We start from the raw sequence: 22680 nt of genomic DNA on the forward strand, positions 1-22680 counted from the left end.
CATGTGCATGGCCCATAGGAATGAATGGGGCCGCAATTCTCTCGTGGATTTTTGTGGGAATTGCGGCCGCAAAAGCACGTTTGTGTGCATGGGGCCTTAGAGCTATTGAATGAATAGTACTATACAAAGGCAGATAGGATTTCGACAGCAATCAATATTTCACTGAGTTTTTCTTAAAAGAGTTGTTTCACCAATACAATCCCTTCTTTAAAAAAAAGCTGCAAGTCCTGGAACCCTCAGCAATAAGTTGATATTGCCAGGCGACGTTCCGCAAGTCACGTATTTCAGCCACTGCAGGCATAATGTAATATTACATGGCAATCATTTAACCGAATAGGTGAATATATAATACACAAGTCCGTCAGAGAAGGAGCGACGTTTGCTTATCTTTGAATATTTGTAGTAGGTCCCGAGCAGGACACAACTATTGACTAGGGTAGAGGCTCAATAATAGACTACTTATTGGCCAATACTTGTAAAACGACGTCCATGAAGATATAGATATAAAGTGATATTTTTGTTTCCCTATTTTAGGTATTAGGTGTGATGAGTGCACTTCTGGTTATTATGGAAATCCAGAAGAGATTGGAGGGACGTGTCAACCATGTAATTGCAACAATAACATAGAAATGTCAGATCCACTGGCTTGTGATAAACGCAGCGGCGTATGTCTGAAGTGTCTTCATCACACAGAGGGCGAGAACTGTCATGAATGTCAACTGGGTTACTATGGAAATGCTTTCCGGCAAGACTGTAAAAGTGAGACTTTGTTTTATTTATGTATCTATTATGAGTGAGACATATACGTTCCATTGGTGTATTGTATTAGAATTGTTTACCTAATTTAAATCAATTCTTCTTTAAAGAGTTTGTCCTTCTTTCTACATCTTATATGTCACGGTCCTGGTCTCCTCTAATGCTTCTAAAGCTAGACTATAAGACAAACCCAAGTAGTTAATATAGACAAATGTTAATATAAAAGTCTCTTTTAGACTTTTGACTCTCCATATGGTGGAAAGATTAAGCCACATTCTGCTCCAAATCATAGAACACAAATTTTAAATGCATCATCTTCATTTTATTGTATTTTTATAATCCTAATTCCTAAATTAAAATCATGTCAGACTAAGATAACTCCAAATAACACATCCCCAGACAAAAAAAAGCCAAGTTCCTAGTATTACAATATAGCTTTTTCAATTGATATTTAATCTGTACATAGATAATGTAACTACTGTACTTTGAAGAATCCTCTGCATAGTATGAAATGGGACATTTTATTTTTATTGCAGACCTATAGAGTTGGGGGTCGTCTCTTCCACTATTGCCATTAGCAATGGAATTACAGATTTGCTGTTGAGCTTTACAAAACTAATCTTGTGTGCAGTAGAATATTTCTAATATTTTTCTGCCCTCCCGGATCATTTACTTTAGAAAGCCTGTCTATTTCTATTTCCTTTCTCTTAGTCCCAGGATATTATTCCAATTTCCTGCTACTTCTGTCTTCAGGCAGGACAATGGTTGCTGATAGGAAATACTATTATTAGTCTACTGTTGGGATAATGATTTGGAGACATTTCTTTTTTTTATATAGAATTTGTAAAATATCATCGAATGCTTCAGGTAGTAAAATTCAGGATAGGCTCTGTTTAGACTAGCATCACAGTTCCATCTGTCAAGCTTCCATTGCCATTGATGGGCAGAATAGCGTAGTCTGCTGCATTTTACCCAGTAAAAAAAATGTGTAATCTTGACAGAAACAATGTAATTAGTAATATTACCATACTACATATATAATATACTTGGTATCTTTTTTGATAACTGTTATAACATTTGCTTGGATTTCAGAGTGTGTCTGCAATTACCTGGGTACCGATGAGAATTACTGCCAGGGAGATGTCAGTTGCCATTGTAATATTACCACAGGCCAGTGTCCTTGTTTGAGCAATGTGATTGGACAGAGCTGTGACCATTGTGCACCAAATACCTGGAATCTAGGTAGCGGAGATGGGTGCGAGTCATGCGGCTGCGATCCCGGTCGTTCTCTCGGTTCATCTTGCAATCAGGTAAGTGATTTTAGTCATATTTAGGATATAAATTACATATATTCTGCGACGGTATGCAAATTTTATTTTTCTATTACCTTCACAGTTTACTGGGCAGTGTCATTGCATGCCTGGTTTTGGTGGCAGAAATTGCAGTGAATGCCAGGAACTTTACTGGGGTAATCCAGATGTTGAGTGCCGAGGTAAATAATTTCTATTTTATTCCAGAATTATTGTTATCTGTGGGTATGTCTGAAAATCAGAAAATGCATCTAGTGAATTAAGCATAGGTCCATAAGTGGATCATTTCATCTTCACGTGTGTTCTTCATAAATATGTCATAAGAGCCTCCATTAAAAGAGTACAGGCTTCCATATATGTTACCTGAATACTACTGACTGTATAGTTATAGGAAATATTACGTAGTCAATGTAAACCTATATCCAATTTCTGTCTGTTGGAGTGAATTATTCCTTCTGGGGTCTCGTTGTTTGGCTAAAGTGCATATGTATATGTACAGTATGGTAGAAAATAGCCAGCTACTGTTCAGACCAAGAACTGGAATGAACTTTGTCTTGCCAGTTTAGACCATCACCCCAATTTGGAGTAGGATTAGGTAAACATGTAATAAGAGTACACGAGTAATGCGCATAGCTTGGGAATTCAAATAGGGACATAAGATGAAAGGCTCTTATCACATTGCGATTAAGTTGGGAAGTAAGTAGAGTATTTCATCATTGTCACTAAGGATTAAGGAGAAGAACAATAAAAGCTGCATTTTCTTATACAAAGCAGCGTTATTCGGCACATTAGCCTTTAAGTTTGAGCCACCCCCCCCCCCTGCCCCCAGCTACAGAAGTCTCTCTTAAAATCACTAAGTAAACCAGTCATTAATCCCTTTCATAGGAATGCATTTAGGAACACAGTATTTTAGAACACCCCATGAATGATGTTTTTACAGGAGGTAAATGTCACTCCGTTGATTAGTAATTTGAATCCATTGATCTATTTGATCGAACTCTTGCCTACCAGTTGGAGTATGTGTTCTCATACTTGGCACCAGTGACTGTGAATGTATAATATTCTTCTGGTGTTCATTAATTATAGTGATTTAGTCAGTGCTGATAATTGGAGTCATTGTGTATTGTCTATAGCCTACCCGTTGCTGAACAGATAAGGCTCTGTAGAGAAGGCATGCCAAACCTAAACAAAGTCGTAACTGTTCGCATGGAAATAGGGCTGTTTTATTTTAATATAGGGCATGTGGGTGGATACATTTACAATAATTTTTCAGTTTAATGACACAGTATTATTAAAGATTGATAGAAATTGTTTCTTTAGGATGCTACAAATGCTTAGGTCCCTGGCTATGCAATAGCTGTGCTCACTTTACAGAGGATCTATCAGCTCTCCTCTTCTGTCTGCTTTAGTGAATACTTGTGTGCCCCATAAAATAGTCTTCTTTTCTTAGAACTCAGTGTTGTGCCGTTCCACTGTAATTCCTCTAACAAATTTATGAATAAATTGACAACTAATTGGGTGTTACTAATTGGGGTTGTGACCCTACACAGTCTGACAATGTCCAATTAGTACTCACAGTGTCAGACTCTGTAATACCCAGTTATCAATTTATTCATATATTTCTAGGAGGACTAACAGAGGTACGGCACAATGCAGAGTTCTAAAAAAAGATAGTTTAGAATTGTTGTATTATGGGGAATACAAATAATTACTAAAACTATTATGCCAGGAGAGCTGACAGGTTCTCTTTAAATTATGAGTTATATAATGCGTTTTTTCTTCTCAAAGGAATGTTTCCAATTTCCATATGCAAAATATTTTTACCAGGAGGAAATACAAAAAAGATGAGAATTAGAATACTTTCCTTTATACTTCCACTTGGAACCACTCCTTGCTTTAGGTAAAGAATTTGCCCAGATGTATCCACAGTAGATTTGACGACTAAATGTGCATAGTTAAGCCTAAGGACCAACAATATGTGTTTTTGAAGATCTATTCTACAGAAACACATGTTTCCGACTGAGAGAAACCTATCATATTGGTCTAACAGACCCATAGGATATGCTGACAATGTGTGATTTGTGGGGGTTCGACTCCAGGGATCCCAAGATCAGTTACTCTAGATACAGCAGCACATTCATAAGTATGGCTGGCTGAGCCTGGTACTGAGTGAGGCTCAGCTCTATTCAAGCTAAGCGCAGGGGATCCTTTATTCTGTTGATCGTTGAGAACCCCAGTGGTCAGACCCCTCACTGATCACACAATAGCCTATTAGGATAGACCGTCAATAAAAATCCTGGAAACCCCTTTAAAATGTAACTTTTTTTAAAATGTTTTTATCATTATTATTTGTATTGCAGTATGTATATGGTAAGCAGCCAGTCATTTTTTACAGGATAATGGAAATTTCTTTATTTCAATTCAAATTTTTGCAGCCACTTGAATTTTTTTTTTCAAAATTGGCCCAATTATATCTGTTTGAATTTTGTTTATGAAAAATTCTTCAGTATAGGAAAAATTTAGGAACGTTTGCAGAGTCGGAGGTATGTTATTATTTCAAAGCCAAGCTAACTGATTACATCTTGGGGTATACATGAGCTTCATATGCCATGGTACCAACGATGACGAAGAAATCTGTGATGGAAACATCAGAAAACTGTATTTATGGTTTTCTGCCATATCTGTTTGGTGAACCATGGCTCCGACTGATCAGATCTCACAAAACTATCCGAATATATACATCTACTGTAGATACATAGCTAAACCTGAGACATCTGAAATCGAGACATTTCAACATGGCTTCCTAAATTATTGTGCATTAAAAAGATTACTTGTTTCTAGCTGGAAAGTCAAGGATAAAGTTTTCATGCTTGGATTAACTTAATGAATGGACAACATTATAACTGTTCTTATTAAATCGAGGATGAATTAGAAATCATAGGACTTCCTGCACTTGGCCCGCTTCCATTTCTTTACTTTTTAATATTCTTTTGTACTCTAGGAGACTACTCTAATACTGTAGGTTCTACTTTTTTAATAAAACAGTATTAAGATGTTTGATAAAGAAACCTCTGCAGAGCTTTACCTCCTCAATACCCAAACTAAAAAGATGACTTTAAATATAGTTTTCTTTTATAACTATTTATGTTTTCATTCATTGAAAAGAAAGATTATTTTATTTTGCAAGATAAATGCAATTTCTCACATTGTTAAACAGATGTCAGATCATGTGTTAAACAGCAGAATACAACGTTAAGATCTTCTGAAGATCAAACGATCACTTATGTTGAATTTTAACTTTGGAATTCCTTTCATTGAGATTCCTAATGGCCCTTGTATTTGGTGTTTCCCTCCCACTTTTGATCTTTATGTAAAAAGAGTTTAAGTAACCCTCACTAGAAAGCTCTTTGTTGTGTACTGAAGGAAATAGTCCCCTTTGAAAGGAACGACAGGAGATCCTAATCACTGTGGGCGTTGTGCAAAGATCTTTGGGGTTTTGTTGGGAAAAGAAAAGATGCTTACTGTTGAGTTTGTGAGGCCATATTATTTAAAGTACTTGTCTTAAGACGACTACCCCGTCCATATGCCCTAATAGGGGGGGGGGGGTTCCCTGCCCTATGTGCCAAGGGTTTAGGTGAAACCGGCACGTCCATGCATTACATGGATGGCCATAAATTTGAATTGCTCTCATGTAATACATTTCCCCCGCAGCATCTGCTATATGACTAGACAAGGCTTCCCCCAGGGATAACAGCGGGGGTGATTCATTTTTAATAAGGATTGTCTTTGTGAGACAACCTGCTTATAGTAGTTACATATGGCCTATGTTGACTATAGTTGGAAAGCCCATCCCTTTTTACAAGGCTGTCCTAAGTAATTATATGTTTTATTTGAAAATTCTATCTCAAAAGTTTTATGACATGATCTGAGAGCTAACCTTGATGTAATTAACAAATAACTTGCTGTTACCATATGCAGTGAAGGATGAGATGACTTCTGTTATCATACTATGCTGACCTGTAGAAAGACAGCACAATATGGAGACAGGTATTGAGCTGCACTATTAGCCCAAATTCCCCAAAAATAATAATTAGTTACTGCTATTGTGTTATGGATTGTACTGTCGCAGAATGGCGAAATGTTGTTCCTATATCCTTCATATGACTCTGTATTTTGTTATATCCAAAAATAAAAAAGAGATTTACAACAAAAAAAAAAATTATATATATATATATATATATATATATATATATATATATATATACTGCTATTTAACTAATAGGAGATAATAAAAGAATACAACAGACTCACACTTATAAGTATGCTGTATTCATGGTGGGAGTGCTTTCCTCGCCCCTCCTAGCAGTGACTGACAGGCTTCTGTGTATCTGGCTGTATACACGACAGCCATAAGTCACTGCTGAAAGGGGTGGGAAAAGGACAATTTTTTATCAACTAATTTGCAATTTTTTTATCTTTTTCTCAACATGGCTCTCATTATGTTTTACAAATACCAGAAACTTTTTTTTTCTAGGACATTTCTTTTGAATGAAAGGACCAAAAGTATAAACATTAATTGTGTTATTGTAAGAACATACTACAGTGACGGTTTTCATAGGTGTATATATGAGGAAGGGGAAGGAGGAAAAGTATGTGATCTAATACTAATAGTTAACTTTTATTGATATACATTAAAATAAACAATTGAGCTAAAAGTCCAATAGTGCAACAAGGTATGTGTGAGTGACCCCCAAACTGACATACCTGTGGGCCATGTAAGGTGTGGTATAGTATACTGGTAAATTGTAGATTGTGTTGCTATCAACAGTGCTTCAGTGAGGAGAACACAAAATTGTGCTTCCAAAGTAGCAAGCATATAGTCTAAGACTGCAGTATAGCAAAAATGAGGGCAATGGTAGCCAATAGCACTACCATGCGGCTGTACTGCAGCACAGTGTGAACATGAACTTGCTGTTAACGCCCTCAAGTTGAGGTCTCAGTGAACCAAAGCGTAAGCGTGTGGCGCAGTAATCGCTGCAGAGCTGTCACTTGTATAACAAGGTAATCGCCATACTAAATGACAGAGGGCTGTGTGATGGTAGAATTGATTTTATTATGAAGCAAAACAGTATATACAGGTGACCCCTAGAAGAAGCCAGAATGCTGGCGAAACGCGCGTCGGGTGCTCAAATATTTTAATGTCTCCTTGGTGCAAACAGGGCCATAGCTGCCATACCTAGGCTAATCCACTATCAACTGCTTCCACTGCACTACTGACAGCAGTCGGCTGTTCAACTCACAGCACGAGCGTGTTGTCAGCGCAGCACACCCTGCTGTTATTCCCGAGCAGCTGGGTGTTAGTTCCTACCAGCCGCTACGCCCTATTTGACCGCCGGTGAATTCACTGTGCGGTCTCGTCATTGGGCTTACAGCACGAGCGTGTTGTCAGCGCAACACGCCCTGCTGTTATTCCCGAGCGGCTGGGTGTAAGCTCTCACCAGCCGCTACGCTCCATTTGACCGCCGGTGAATTCACCGTGCGGTCTCGTTATTGGCGCCTACCCTGTGCACACACGGGAATTGGGCTATTGCCTTGCAGGAAAGCTTGTCCTGCGGGGCTCTTTGATTTCTCAGCGCTGGAGGCACCGCTCCGCGAAACGGTACACATGCTAAGTTTGACTCCACTGACAGTTGAGTCACACTCCGGCATAGTGTTGCGACACCGCCTCTCAGCTGATGCTGAGCGCGGCCACAGCTAGGCAACCCCGGCTGTTTTCCACGCTACTGCTCTGTCGCCAGGGACAGCGGCGTGGAGATTCAGCTGCCTGCAACTGTTCACATTGTGCCGTGGCAGCTCTGTGTGATGGTGTGGCAGGTTATTTGCCCTGACTCATTCACTGTCACGCTCTGCAGATGTGATATATAAACACCAGCAGTTTTCAACAATTCCAACTTGCTGCCCAACACCTGTATATACTGTTTTGCTTCATAATAAAATCAATTCTACCATCACACAGCCCTCTGTCATTTAATATGGCGATTACCTTGTTATACAAGTGACAGCTCTGCAGCCATTACTGCGCCACACGCTTACGCTTTGGTTCACTGAGACCTCAACTTGAGGGCGTTAACAGCAAGTTCATGTTCACACTGTGCTGCAGTACAGCCGCATGGTAGTGCTATTGGCTACCATTGCCCTCATTTTTGCTATACTGCAGTCTTAGACTATATGCTTGCTACTTTGGAAGCACAATTTTGTGTTCTCCTCACTGAAGCAATGTTGATAGCAACACAATCTACAATTTACCAGTATACTATACCACACCTTACATGGCCCACAGGTATGTCAGTTTGGGGGTCACTCACACATACCTTGTTGCACCATTGGACTTTTAGCTCAATTGTTTATTTTAATGTATATCAATAAAAGTTAACTATTAGTATTAGATCACATACTTTTCCTCCTTCCCCTTCCTCATATATACGGCTTTATTGGGTGGTGCACACCAATGTGATCTGTTGACAATCTTGTGTGATAGGTGGTCATCCACAGGTTTTCATAGGTGTACATTTCTAAATGGGATGTGAATTTTTTATTTTTTATTTTTTTGCAGCTTGTGACTGTGACTCAAGAGGTATACAGACCCCTCAGTGTGACCGATCCACAGGACACTGCATTTGTAATGAAGGAGTAGAAGGAGTGCGATGTGATAAATGCGCACGTGGGTACTCAGGCATTTTCCCAAATTGTGTTCCCTGTCACAAGTGCTTTGCCCTCTGGGATGTTATCATCAAAGAGCTCTCAAACAGGACAAACAAACTTTTGGACCGTGCCAATGCTACAAAAGTCACTGGCATTATTGGACCATACCAGAAAACCATTAACAGAGTGCAGGAAAAACTGGAGGAAATTCAGAACATTATCTCCCAGAATCCTGCTGCACAGCCGCTTAAAAACATCGACAATCTTTTTGAAGAAGCAGAGTAAGTATATGATAGATATGACAGAATGATAGGTACGGTAATGCTAAGGTGGCCTTTCTCTTTTTACAGCAAAGTAAGGCCCCTAACTGTATGGCAATGCAAAAACATTCGATTTTATCAGACAAATTAATCTAAAGCTACCCATACACATGAGAAATTTGCTATAATGGGCATTTTCAACCAATTTAGCTGATGATTGTGTGGAAATGTTGCATAATTGATTGTTCACAACTTTCAATGCCCAACTGTCTGAGGAAAACTGTGTATAGCATTGCCATTGATGTCTGATGAGGTGGCATACATGGCCCTGTGTGCCATCTGCGTGCTATTTAATGTGTATGGCTACTTAATATGTATATTAATTGATCAAGGCATTTACATGTGATTGACCACGTTTCCTCGGAGAACTGCTTGATACATTGTGCTTACGCAGAACTATATTTTCTTTTCTACTTTAAGGAAACTGAAATCAGAGGTTTTGGAAAAAGTTACTGAAGTAGAACAGAAACTGGCAGAGATCAACCTCAATGGTTCACACAAACTAGCCGAATTGCAGGCAGATGCTGATGGCGTCAGTAAAGCACTGAAAGAGCTCGGAGAGCAACTGGAGTACATGAAGATTTCTAATGTTCGAGGTAGGGTTCTCTAATTACGTTTTTAATAATCTGTTGTACTAGTAACATACCTAAAAATGTTATTCAACCTATAATACCTACGTTTCTCCACATATGGTCATTTCATAAGGCATTTATAAGATCTACAGATGTATCCACCCTTGCCTTCGCTTGAATTCGGTTAAGGACTCCAATTTATTTTTAGGGGTTAAACAAATTCAGTACATTATCACCATGTGCTAGCAAAACCCTTGGCAGGGTGCAATTCACATCACAACCACTGGGTAGCCACACATAGACACATATACAATAGTATAAACATCTCATGACAGAGTCTCGCGGAATCATGTCCTTTTTTTTTTTCAAGGCTGGTCATCTCAGGGTATGTTGAGACCAAAGGAAATGTAAGGAAGGACACTTCTGTAGTATGCATACTCACCAGTTATACAGAATCATCTTATTATAGAGACTTACAGAAACAAGAGTATAATACGAGCAAAGCATAAAGTGTGCCATACACATAGAATAGCTGTCTGACTAACTGCTATATTTCCCAATTCCCCCCCATAAACCTACATGTTTAGCTCAGCTGAGCGTGCTTTATATTCAATAATGTGATATGTGACTGCTAGACAACTCTGACACTACTTATTGTTAGAGGGAAACACAGGATCGGAATGGTTAAAATAAAACCTGTTCAACTCTTGTTTCCCCACAAGTAGACGTCTGGGTAGTCAGGCTTTCTCTATACAGTCTTTATGTCAAAATTTTTAAATGCGGTGCTCACATATATCATGTTGTGTGTGCAGGAGCTATGGACAGCATCAATAAATATTTCCAGATGTCTCTAGAGGCTGAAGAAAAAGTCAATGCTTCAGCAGTCAACCTAGATAGCATTCTTGAGCACTCAGCCGCTACACGGAGGGACGTGGAAGATCTCATAGATGAAAAAGAAACAGTTTTTAAGCAAATACAAGATGAACAGTCGCGGATTTTGGATGAACTTGCTGGTGAGATCCAGAATTTGGACCTTTCCTCTGTGTCGGAAAAGGTATGTTAAATGAACTTACAGTATTACTAGAATACAAAGTGTTCCTACAGTAGATCAGTGAATGGCTTAAAAAAATTATTCCCAATGAACCATTAATGGAATAGCTCAAGTTGATCTAGGAGTGATCCAAAAATATAACAGAGCAGCAAAGGGGCATTTAGTTTCACAGAAACTGTGTGACAGTCCATTTGCAGTCTGTTTACAGCAGTCTATATTCTGCAAATGAATGAATACTACACAGTGTTATAAAACAGTCAACAGACTGAAAATGTACAGCAGGGAAGCCTTGTTTAATTAGATTTAATACCAGTTTGTCTCCCAGCTGTATTTTTAGATCACTGCTCAGGTCTTGATCCCATATCCTATAAATCTTGCATATCAAATAAGCCATGAGGCTGGATTCACACGAGCATGTTCGGTCCGTAAAGGACGGAACGTATTTGGGCCGCAAGTCCCGGACCGAACACAGTGCAGGGAGCCGGGCTCCTAGCATCATAGTTATGTACGACGCTATGAGTCCCTGCCTCGCTGCGGGACAACTGTCCCGTACTGTAATCATGATTTACATAACTATGATGCTAGGAGCCCGGCTCCCTGCACTGTGTTCGGTGCGGGACTTGCGGCCGAAATACGTTCCGTCCTTTACGGACCAAACATGCTCAGGTGAATCCAGCCTAACTCTGGAAGAAAAGCACTTTCTCTGTAGTTTTTTTTCTTATCCCCCAACACACTGTGGAAAATACAAGTTTATGAACAAGTTTCTAATAAATATATCTATATATATATTTATATATATATATATATAGAGCAAAAAAATGAAATGTTTGAGTAGTAGTTACTAGATCTGATGTTCTTATAAGTTTACGTATTTATTAATATTTTTTAAGACCTGTGGAACCCCGATTGGTGCATTATGTGAAGATTCACAATGTGGAGGGCTTGGTTGCACAACAGAAGACGGCAGGAGGAAATGTGGAGGGGAAGGCTGTGATGGTTTGGTGACTGTGGCGCATAACGCATGGAATACAGCTATGAATTTTGATAGAGAGATTCTAAGTGCTATGGCAGAAGTGGAGGAACTCTCTAAACTAGTAAGTGATAAGACCGACATAAGTAAATCAAATAAAATGTCCAGCTTTATCTTTGTAGGGGTTAAATCTAAAGAATTGTCTTTAATGCTGTAGTCTCCAAACATATCAGGTATTGTGTCTGGCCACTTCAGGTGTGTTTTTATACATAATGTTTATTGACAAACAAGTAATGATGTGTTTGTGACATTGATTGTTTAGGCATAAAACAAATCTATACATTATAGCTTATTGACTTAACAAATGGAACAATATCGCTAATTACATTGTCATATGATGCGTGATTAAGGGTACGGCCCCACGTAAGCGGCGTCCGCATGCGGTAGAAACCCGCCACACGTGCAGTGGCCAATAGCCACATGATTTTGCCGACAAAATCATGTGGCCATAGCCACCACATGTGGCCATAGTTTCGGTTGCATGCACACACTGCTACATGGAACTGTACCCTTAGACACGATGTGGAACGTGCGTGCCAATAATTATAATTTCAGCGTACCATACGTCTACCCCTCTTAACACTGTTCACATTGAAGAAACTTTTCCACAGTGAAGTGTTTGAGTATTTTCTTTTTTAATTAAAGGTTGCAGAGTCAAAGCTGAAAGCAGAAGAAGCAAAACAAAACGCCCAAAGTGTTCTCAACAAAGCAAATGTAACAAAGGAAAAAGTTGACAGAAGCAATGAAGATCTAAGAAATCTCATTAAACAAATAAGAGACTTCTTAATGCGTATGTATTGTTTCTCTCTACATGCAGAATAACAAATGGCGACTGTAAGGCTGGGTTCACACGACCTATTTTCAGGCGTAAACGAGGCGTATTATGCCTCGATTTACGCCTGAAAATACGGCACCAATACGACCTGTAATTTACGCGTCGTCGTTTGACGGCTGTCAAAAGACGACGCGTAAAATTACAGCCTCGTCAAAAGAAGTGCAGGACACTTCTTGGGAGGTTTTTGGAGCCGTTTTCTCATAGACTCTATTGAAAACAGCTTCAAAAACGGCCGAAAAAAACGGCGCGAAAACGTGAGTTGCTCAAAAAACGTCTGAAAATCAGGTGCTGTTTTCCCTTGAAAACAGCTCCGTATTTTCAGACGTTTTTGGCTCAGCGTGTGAACATACCCTAAAGATGCTCACAGCGGTTTCCTTGTGTTCACCCTCGGACGAATCTTTCCTGAAAACTTTCTTAACATTTATTTATAGAAGTTTGAATACCATATTTCTGATACTGAGCTCCGAATCCCCTGCATAGACAAGGAGAGCTTAGGAGCTTACTGCACTCTGTTATACAATAGACCCATTAATAAAACAATATGCAGTAAGTGCCAAAGCTCCCCCTAGTGGTGGCTGCAGAAACATTGCATTCAAATTTAAGAGCCCCCCACCGACATGTTTCACTACAGCAGTAGCGTCTTCAGGGTTTTCAGTGCTGAAGATGCTACTGCTGTAGCGAAACATGTCGGGGGGGGGGGGGGGGGGCTCTTCAATTTTAATGCAATGTTTCGCTGATAGCTTTATCATTGAGCACTAGACTTGTTAACACGGTGTAACTGCAGCCGCTGTTGGTGTACACATGTAGATACTAGCAATACATCAACCCCATACTCTTTAGGCATTGCGCCTTGGTTACCTAGTATCAGCATTCCTTGATCTTTTTAATTCATGTGGTTCGACCTTGCTTACTATAGCACTTATAAAGATGTTTTTATTCACAGTTTCAGGTAGTTGGAAAACAGGGCTCTGCCTATGGCAATTGGTTAGTAGTATTTGTTCATGTGCCCACCAACTGCTAGGGTTTTTTCAGTGTTTGTTGTTGCATACATGATATGCGTCACAGGAGTTCATTGTGATTCGATCCAAGGGGCACACCCCCCCCCCTTCTCATTTTTCCCTTAAATGCAGCAGCCAGCTTTGATCGCAGCATTGAAGGGAATAGCAGTGGAGATCAGGTTTCTCTGCTTTCCGCCATTACAGCGGGGCTGCGGCTATGTAATATAGCCATTGCTCCGCTCCTGACAAGTGTCCTTGTGCTGTCAGCATGAGGTGGAGCGACCAGCACTGATGACAGAACATGGGGGTGTTTTTGCAGTGTGCCCTCCATGTTCTCGGTCTTCAGTGTCAAATCACATCATGCTAACCATGCGCGAACACTTTTCAGGAGCGGGGCAATGGCTGTATTACTCAGAAGCGAAGAAAATATGTAATGGCTGTATTACACACCCGCAGCCCCGCCCTGTCTATATTCATGTGTTACAATACTAAGCTGTGCGGCCGCACAGCTTAGTATCAAGATACATGTTTACACGATATTGAACCGTTTGAGGGTGCCCGGCCTCTAAATAGTATCGATATTTCGATGCATCATGCAATCCTACTTGCAGCGGAGAAAAACTGATGACACATGGAAACCACACGGGCATTCATATGCATGAAAAACGAACTTTTCTTGCTAATGCCAATCGGTCAAACTTGTGTAAATAAGGCCTAAAGGGGCTTTATATAATGTTTGCAGACATCACAAGGGGCTTTCTGAGCACTTAAAGGTTATAATACATGTTATATTATATTTTCTGTTCCTTATTATTTTTTTTACTAACAGAGGATGGAGCTGATCTAGACAGTATAGAAACTGTTGCCAATGAGGTTCTAAAAATGGAGATGCCGGCCACTCCTGAGCAGTTACAGGCTTTAACCGAGGATATACGTGAACGTGTGGAAAGTCTTTCTGGAGTGGAAACAATCCTTCAACAAAGCGCTGGAGACATAGCGAGAGCAGAGTCTCTTCTAGAAGAAGCCAAACAGTCCAGGTAATTATTGGGACTACACTGTTTCTAAGTTCTTCTTTTGTATAACACCTAATTTATAGAGTCCAGTACTAAAACTATCTTTATTTCCTGAAAGAAAAAAAAAAAAGAAAAATTTGTCTTCATGTCCGCTGTTATTCCTATGGAGGGAGGTAGAATAACGACTGCCAGACAATGTCTCAAAGGGAAAACAATCCAACTGGTCCAATACCTGTTTTCTCCAATAGCAGACATTGGGGTACAACAGACTGGTCCCATAGACACGAGATTGCGTTTTTTCCCAAATATGAAAAGCCTAAATTAACTAAATTTTGTTTGGGATCACAGCAAATCTGCATCAGATATTAAGGCTACAGCGGACATGGTGAAAGAGGCCCTGGAGGAAGCCGGCAAAGCCCAAAGTGCAGCTGAAAAAGCCATTAAACAGGCTGATGATGACATAAAAGGAACAAATAACGTTCTCACTTCCGTAAGTTAAAAAGAAATGAATTTATAGCAGTAAAAACATTGAATCATTTGTTTTTCCTCACTAAGGAAGCGTGGCACCACTAGGGGGAGTTAGTAAGAGCCTGTACTAAATTTCATAATACCATAAAACACTTTTTTTTTCCTTCATTTTCTTAGTAATTATCTTTTAAATAAAACGTGTATTTTAATAATTTTTTTTAATTACTTTGATGTGACTAATTATTTCAGCAGATCATCTTAATATGATGGATTTCTGTTTACAGATTGAATCAGAAGCTGCAGCATCAGAAGAGACATTAAATAATGCCACTCAACGTATTGCAAATCTTGGAAAAAGTCTTGGAGATCTACTGAAAAAGTCCGCTGCCAATTCTGCAACTTTAAATTCAGTAGAGAAATCTTCGGGGGATGCAAAAGCTAATGCTGATGGCGTTAAGAAGGTTGGTGCATGGGAAAACACAATAGTTGTATTTGATCTGGTCTGTGAAAATTGCATTCGGTTTGTTTTTTTGCTTCTTTGGGATACAGTTAAATTGAATACTGGTGTTTTCTACCAGAGGAACGTTCAAAGATTGTAAAATGTATAGTCAGATTATGTGAACTGCCTACCACACAACACATCATTCATGCCCTCTATTGGTGGTTTCCAATATTGCAGGTTCTGGATGACGAACTTAGTAATAAATATAAGAAAGTTGAAGACTTAATAGCAAAAAAAGCTGAGGATTCTTCAGGAGCCAGAAGGAAAGCAGAGAAACTTCAGAATGAAGCTAAAGCTTTATTATCAAAAGCCAACAAGAAACTTAACTTACTAAAAGGTAACTTTTTTTCTCTAACAATCCCATTACAGTTTTACAGATGCATTTCCACAGTTCTTGATAGAACTAATTGCTGAAAGCTCATGTCCTGGTTTAACATGTACATATAGGGGCAAATCTACGATGACTGGCGCTCCAGTGTTTGTCGCATACTTAGCTATCCGTGCCACAGAGTGAAATCTATGCCAGCTAGAAGTAAATGTGTGGGTCCGTGGGTGGCAAAGCCCTTCTGCTAAGTTCCTGCCTACTTTTAAGAAAGTGCCGTGAGCGACAAAAACCTGCACAAGATTCGCAATTTTCTCCACATATTGCGACTTTTGTGCCATTCGCGAATTTTCTATCATTTGTGACTTTTGCTATGCCAGAAAACCGATCTACTAAAAATAATATTCTCTCCATCGTCCCTATTAGTATAAATATAGAAGTGGTACTACTTTATCGCATGGTCTTTAAAACATACCTATAAAATAGTGGATTTGTTGTTTACAAAGAATTTAAAGAATTATTTTATACTTCAAGACACTTTCCACTATTTGCATAGTGCAAATATCTGTTTTGTGGGATCAAATTTGAACTCTTGTTTGTTCAGTTTCTCAAATAAATCTGATCAAGTTCTTTTGTATTGACTGATAAATGTGACTGGATATGCTTTGTAACCTCACAGGTAGGAGCCATTGAGTCGGAGATTAGTTTGGATTAGGTTGGGGCTACTTGGTGACCTTGACCGCGACACAGGTTGCCTGTCCAAAGATTGATGTGTCATGCTTCATACATTGCAGTAATGTAAGTCAATGTGGTCACTTTGCGACCCACAAGTTGCTGTGATCACGACACCACATTCGCAAGTAGTCCTGCGGGTTTGGATTTCTTGCAACTGTGGAGTCGTGGTGACGGCAACTTGCGGGAGGCAAAGTGACCACATTGACTTTCATCACCTGCGATGCAGGCAAACCGACACAGCGATCTTTGTCCACACAGTTAAAGTCACCATGTAGCCCTAGCCTTATACAAACGGGTCCAAACTTCTTTCCCTCTTCAAAAGTGAAACTCACGTAAAGGAAAATGAATACAGTAGTTAGTATATGAAAATCCTCCAACAACATAGAGAATGTTGCATTGTCGGGCCCCCTGGAGAATGAGCCGTGGTAATTCCGGACACAATAGAAGCAGCCTGTGATTTCTTGGCTGATGATTCATTTTAAATACACTATATATGTGACAAAATGTCATTTTCACAAGTTTACCACCTTATTTTAGTGTTCATATAAAATGCTTTAAGTTGTTAAACTCGCTCTATAAGGGTAACTATAATGTCATGGCAGATATTGGGTGAGGGAGTCCCACACTACTAATCATTTATATGCACTAAGGGTGCAAAAACTAAATAAGGTTAGCTTGAGATGGCCATAACATGGCCGCATTTGGAGGTCCATAACACGGCTGCGAGACTCCGAACCTCCACAATTCTAATGAATCAAACGTAGATCCCCATAGAATTACAAACCATTCTCCTGTGGACACTGACCAAAAATGGTTGTTAAATGGATTTATTTATTTTTTTGTACCTGCTTAGAATGTGCAATATGATGGTTAGTGTCCTTGCTGGCACTGCTTAAGTAGGTTATATAAACAAAACTTCAATTTTGAGATTGGTGACAAATGTATCTTTTTATTTACAAAAATATATATATAATTTTCTGCCTTTTTTTCCCGGTAGATTTAGAAAAGTCTTATGAAGATAACCAAAAAGTATTGGAAGAAAAAGCCAAAGCGCTGGTGGCTTTAGAAGTACAGGTCAGGGCACTGTTATACAGCATCAGCCAGAAAGCAGCCGTGTACAGCACGTGCTTGTAAACCCAATAATGGAACAAGAGACCAACTGAATGGGACCACCGGTTCTCGAATTTATTGGATGTTTAGTGGAACCCAAGAAAAGACCTTTTGTTGTCTATTTTATGAAATAAAATAAAGATCTAAGTATCAACTTTGGCAACTTTGCAGTGTTTTTAGCATTTCCAATTTCTATGTAGCCATCTGCTAACAGAAGGCAATTTACTATTACTTAGCATTTTATTTTATACCCATTAACCTGTTTGTACTAGATGAAGGATTTAATTGTGCATGCTAACATTCTCCTAGTAAATACAAAAAGACCTTGTTGTCAAACTATATACCTAAAACATACCCTCATCCTGCACCCAATTCTTAAGAACTAAACAAATTGTGACATCACTGTGGCATAAAGTATCACATAAGGTGTATTTTGCCCCATTGATATGGCTTCGCCATGGAGTCTGAATGTAAAATAGCTTCCTATATTGTGTGTTATGGGTGATCTGCAAAAATTCTAAAATATATCTATCTGTGGAGCCAAATACTGTATATGCATGCTGCCTGAATTATTGTACCAAGCATTTTGCCAAGGAGTTCTGTAGGATACGTGTACAGATAGCAAACTGATGTACACATTTATACGCTCCTCTATTCAATATTCTAAATAAAGTACAAACAGTTGCAAACAATAACACTGGCTCTGTTCACTTCAAATATAAAAACCCGATTTAAAAAAGGTCAGGAAAGCTCGCCAAGTTTTTCATGTTGCATAGAGCATACTAAAAATCGTAATCAGCTTTAGAAAAGAACAACAGTATAAAGTAGATCTAGTTCTTGATCATGAGATCACATGTAGGAAAGAATTGCTCCAAAGTCCACCAAGGTTAACCTATAATTTTCTTTCCACGTTGATCCAGAGGATTCGGAGATCGGGTCCTGTGTGTGTCTAACACACAGGATAACCATAATATCAATCGCATCTAAGTTCATGAATTTAAATGTGATCGGGATTATGGTGATTGTGTTAGACACACACAGGACCCGATCTCAGCCGAGCCGTCAGTTCAGCTGAACTGACGAAATCGGCTGATAATGAACAATACAGCTTCTTTGTATAGAGGATCTATAAGAAGCTGTATCGTAAAAAAATAAGCAAAATTTGTAGTAAAAGTCAGTTAAAAAAAATGTTCATAAGCACGTACATTTATCTATTAAAAAATATATAGAAGACAATGTTTCCAAAAGCGTATATAGCCTTTAATTCCTGCAAGTTGCTATGTGGGGCCACTTTGGATTGGATTTGGAGGCCGGGTCAAAACCTTGAACTCTTTAAACTATTCCTAAACAATTTTTGCAGTATGACAGGGCACATTATGCTGCTGAAAGAGGCCTCTGCCATTAGGGAATACTGTTGCCATAAGAGGTGTACTTGATCTGCAACAATGTTTACATACGTGGCACTTGTCAATGTAACATCTACTAATGCCAGGTTTCCCAGCAAAACATTACTTAAGAGCATCACACTGCCTTCACCGCCTTGCCTTCTTTCTATAGTGTATCCTGGTGCCATCTCTTTCCCAGGTACGTGATGCGCACACACAACCAGCCATCCACGTGATGTAAAAGAAATCAGGACTCATCAGACCAGGCCACCTCCTTCCATTGCTCCATGGTTAAGTTCTGATGCTCACCTGCCCATTTTAGGCTTGTGGCGGTGGACAGGGGTCAAGCGTGGGCACTCTGACTGGTCTGCAGCTACCCCGCCCCATATGTAGCAAGCTGTGATGCACTGTGTGTTCTGACACCGTTCTATCATAGCCAGCAGTAAACTTTTCAGCCATTTGTGCTAGATTAGCTCTTCTGCAAGATCGATCCAGACTTCACTTTCCATGTGCATCAATGAGCCTTGGGCACCCATGATCCGGTCACAGGTACACCTGTTGTCCGTCCCTAGACCACTTTTGGTAGGTACTAACTACCTTATACTGAGAACACCCTACAAGACCTGCGTTTTGGAGATGTTCGGTCGTCTCGCCATCACAATTTTGCCCTTGTCAAAGTTGCTCAGATCCTTACACTTGCCCATTTTCTCTGCTTCCAACACATCAGCTTCAAGAAGGGACTGTTTACATGATGCCCAATATATCCCACCCCTTTACAGGTGCCAATGTATCAAGATAATCAATGTTACTCACTTCACCTGTCAGAAGTTTACTTTAAACATTGGCTTATTGTGAACGACTGGTACAGGCATAAGCAAAGCTGCAGCACTTTTCAGAGTTTGGACCGAGAAGAGCATGAACACAATGCCTGTGGTGGAAAATGGCTATTGGATGCTGGGGCCGAGTGGAGGGTTGTTAGACTTGTAGAGAAAAACAGACATGGAAAGTAGGGCTCAAGTCAGATCTCAGCCTCTCAATGTACAGTATTGACATATTATTACAACATAGGATGATAGACAAAGTATAAAGCAGCATTGAATTTTTATATTACATTGGAAAAACTCGAAGGCTACCATAATCTTAGGCAGTTCGGATATACACGTGAATTCCCTATAGGGAGCATAGGACCATGTTATTACCCTACACAGGAAAACTGGGGTGAAATAAAATGGACACCTTGAAGTGCCGTGTAGAAACCGTGACCATTAGGACCCATTCTCAACCTCTCGGTCTCAATTTATACCCTCAGGCTGTCAGTATCGCTAGTTCGGGTCCATTCACACGTTGCGGTGGAGGTGCGGTTAGAACCTCATCAAAAATGCACCAAATTGCAGTAAAAACATTTGCTTTTTTGCGTTTTTTTTCCTCCCTGCACCTCAACGTGTTAAGCTGTACATCAATATAAATACTTGTCCACCTGAGGGTATGTTCATACGCTTAACAAAAACCAGCTGTAAAATACAGAGCTGTTTTCAAGGAAAAACAGACCCTAATTTTCAGCCGTCTTTTATGCATCAAGCGGTTTTTGAGGCGTATTTTACAGCCGTTTTTGGAGCGGTTTTTCTATGGACTCAAAGAAAAACACAATTTTTCCCATCGAAATTAATGGGCAGATGTTTGGAGGCGTTAAGCCTACATATTTTCAGCCGTTTTTCAGGGCATCTACTGCCCGAAAAACAGCTGAAAATAAGCCATTTGTACATACCCTTAGGCCCTGTTCTCACTGTCTTTAATGCTGTGGCTTTGGCGGCAAAAAACTGCCAAAATTGACTCCCACTGATTTCAGTGGGAGGTGGAGGAGTTTCTTTCCCGCAAGCGTTTTTTTGGTGTTTTTTTTAAAGCGACATGCCATATCTTGAGGCGTTTTCCGCTTCAAAAACCCCATTGAAATCAATGAGAGATGGAAATAACGCGTCTTGCCGCATTTTATAGCAACGGACGCTCACGGTTTTTACCTTTGTCTGTTGAAGACATAGGTAAAGAAAACTGCCTTAAAAACGCAGCAAAAAAACCACAGCAAAACCACTTAAAAAACAAACAGGAAGCGATCTTTCCAGGCAGAATTTCCTCCCTGCAAAAAACTGAGTGTGACCATACCCTTACAAAGAGCATTGTTTTTTTTAATTCTATTTAAATCAGAAGGCACGTCAGAAAGGGGACAAACTTTTCCCAACATATGAACCATTTTTCGAATGGAGACTATAGTGAAATTGGTGGCGTGAAGTAGAATGCCGTTTTGATTGCATGATAACCAGCATGTTCGTAACTATAAAGCAGACACGGAAGGGAGCGGTTTGGTTTTATTATCAAATTAAAAGGCATGGTTGAACTGCTGGCTGGATTACAATGAAAAATGAGTGTTCTTCACTAAGCAAAATCCCCTTTAACTAGGGACCACATAAAATAGGTATGAAAAACATTTAAAAGTAAAAAGATTTCCCATAACACATTTTGCTTCCTTGTATAGTATGTAGAGAATGGTGTAAAGCAGAAGTATAGAACCTTTCCTTATTGTAGAACCTGCTCCCTTTTCCAAAGCGACACTGTCCTCTTAGGTCCAGGAAAAGTTGCATTCGGATAAAGGATTGCACATTTCTAACCTTGGATGTCATAACTTTCATGTATCACGCCAGAATGGAGCATTTTTCTTTACATCTGTCGTCTGAATGAACTGCTCTAGTTTAGTCATTATTAACACTATGCAGATAAACTGGGCAGGAATATCAACTAGGCAGGAATATCAACTAGGCAGGAATATCAACTAGGCAGGAATATCAACTAGGCAGGAAATGAGCCGAATATTTCAACCTCTACATGACAATCCTAAGTGATGGCGGTCACGTCATGCAGCATAAATAAAAATCAGCGGCTCTGTTAAAAAGCGGATTAGACCTTGAGCGCACGGTAGTATTAAGTCTCCATTTTCTATGGAGCTGAAAGGCCTAGTTCACACAGGGTTTATGATCAGGCAGAAAAACTCTGCCTCAAAACTCCTTCAGGATTTATTTTTTGACACATTTGAGGCGTTTGTTTATTTTAAACAAATACAAAAACTACAGGAAGTTTTTGGTAAAAAAAAACCACTAAAATAAAAAATGCTCCGATGAAGGGACTGGTTTTTTTTCTGCCTCCCATTAATTTCAATGAAGGTTTAGAGGTGGAACTTACTTCAAGATAGGGCATGATGCTTTTTTTAATTCCAGAGGGCATTCAAAAAACATCCAATAAAAGGAATGCCTCCTACCTTTATTAGTTTCAATTGGAGGGAATTTATTTTGCCGCCGATTTTGACGCGGAATCAGCGGCATAAACTGTGTTAACTAAGCCGAATAGGGCACACACAGAGGTGCATGGGGCCTTTACTGTACACTTATATATTTCCAATTTCATATGGAGGTTTTTTTCTGCACAAGTCCAACAGAAAAAAAATGTAGGCATGCTTCTTCGGATGCTGCATGCAGAGCAAAGCTTCTATCCGAGAATAGCTACGTACATACGGCACCTGACATTG

The 22680-nt window shown here is 39.6% G+C and overlaps 1 protein-coding gene across 1 annotated transcript in view; it reads left to right on the plus strand.

Moving 5' to 3' along the window:
- Positions 1–18419, plus strand: part of LAMB1 (laminin subunit beta 1) — a 45306-nt gene extending 26887 nt beyond the window's left edge. The window contains exons 22-34 of the mRNA XM_075857258.1: positions 535–759; positions 1849–2066; positions 2152–2248; positions 8680–9049; positions 9509–9684; positions 10473–10714; positions 11602–11805; positions 12387–12531; positions 14404–14611; positions 14936–15077; positions 15340–15516; positions 15735–15894; positions 17612–18419. Of these exons, the coding sequence (XP_075713373.1) occupies positions 535–759; positions 1849–2066; positions 2152–2248; positions 8680–9049; positions 9509–9684; positions 10473–10714; positions 11602–11805; positions 12387–12531; positions 14404–14611; positions 14936–15077; positions 15340–15516; positions 15735–15894; positions 17612–17748 (2501 nt within the window). The 3' untranslated portion in view covers positions 17749–18419. The remainder of the gene's footprint in view (positions 1–534; positions 760–1848; positions 2067–2151; positions 2249–8679; positions 9050–9508; positions 9685–10472; positions 10715–11601; positions 11806–12386; positions 12532–14403; positions 14612–14935; positions 15078–15339; positions 15517–15734; positions 15895–17611) is intronic.
- Positions 18420–22680: the final 4261 nt, after the last annotated feature.

Source organism: Rhinoderma darwinii, chromosome 3 (assembly GCF_050947455.1).
Source record: "Rhinoderma darwinii isolate aRhiDar2 chromosome 3, aRhiDar2.hap1, whole genome shotgun sequence".
Lineage (NCBI taxonomy): Eukaryota > Metazoa > Chordata > Amphibia > Anura > Rhinodermatidae > Rhinoderma > Rhinoderma darwinii.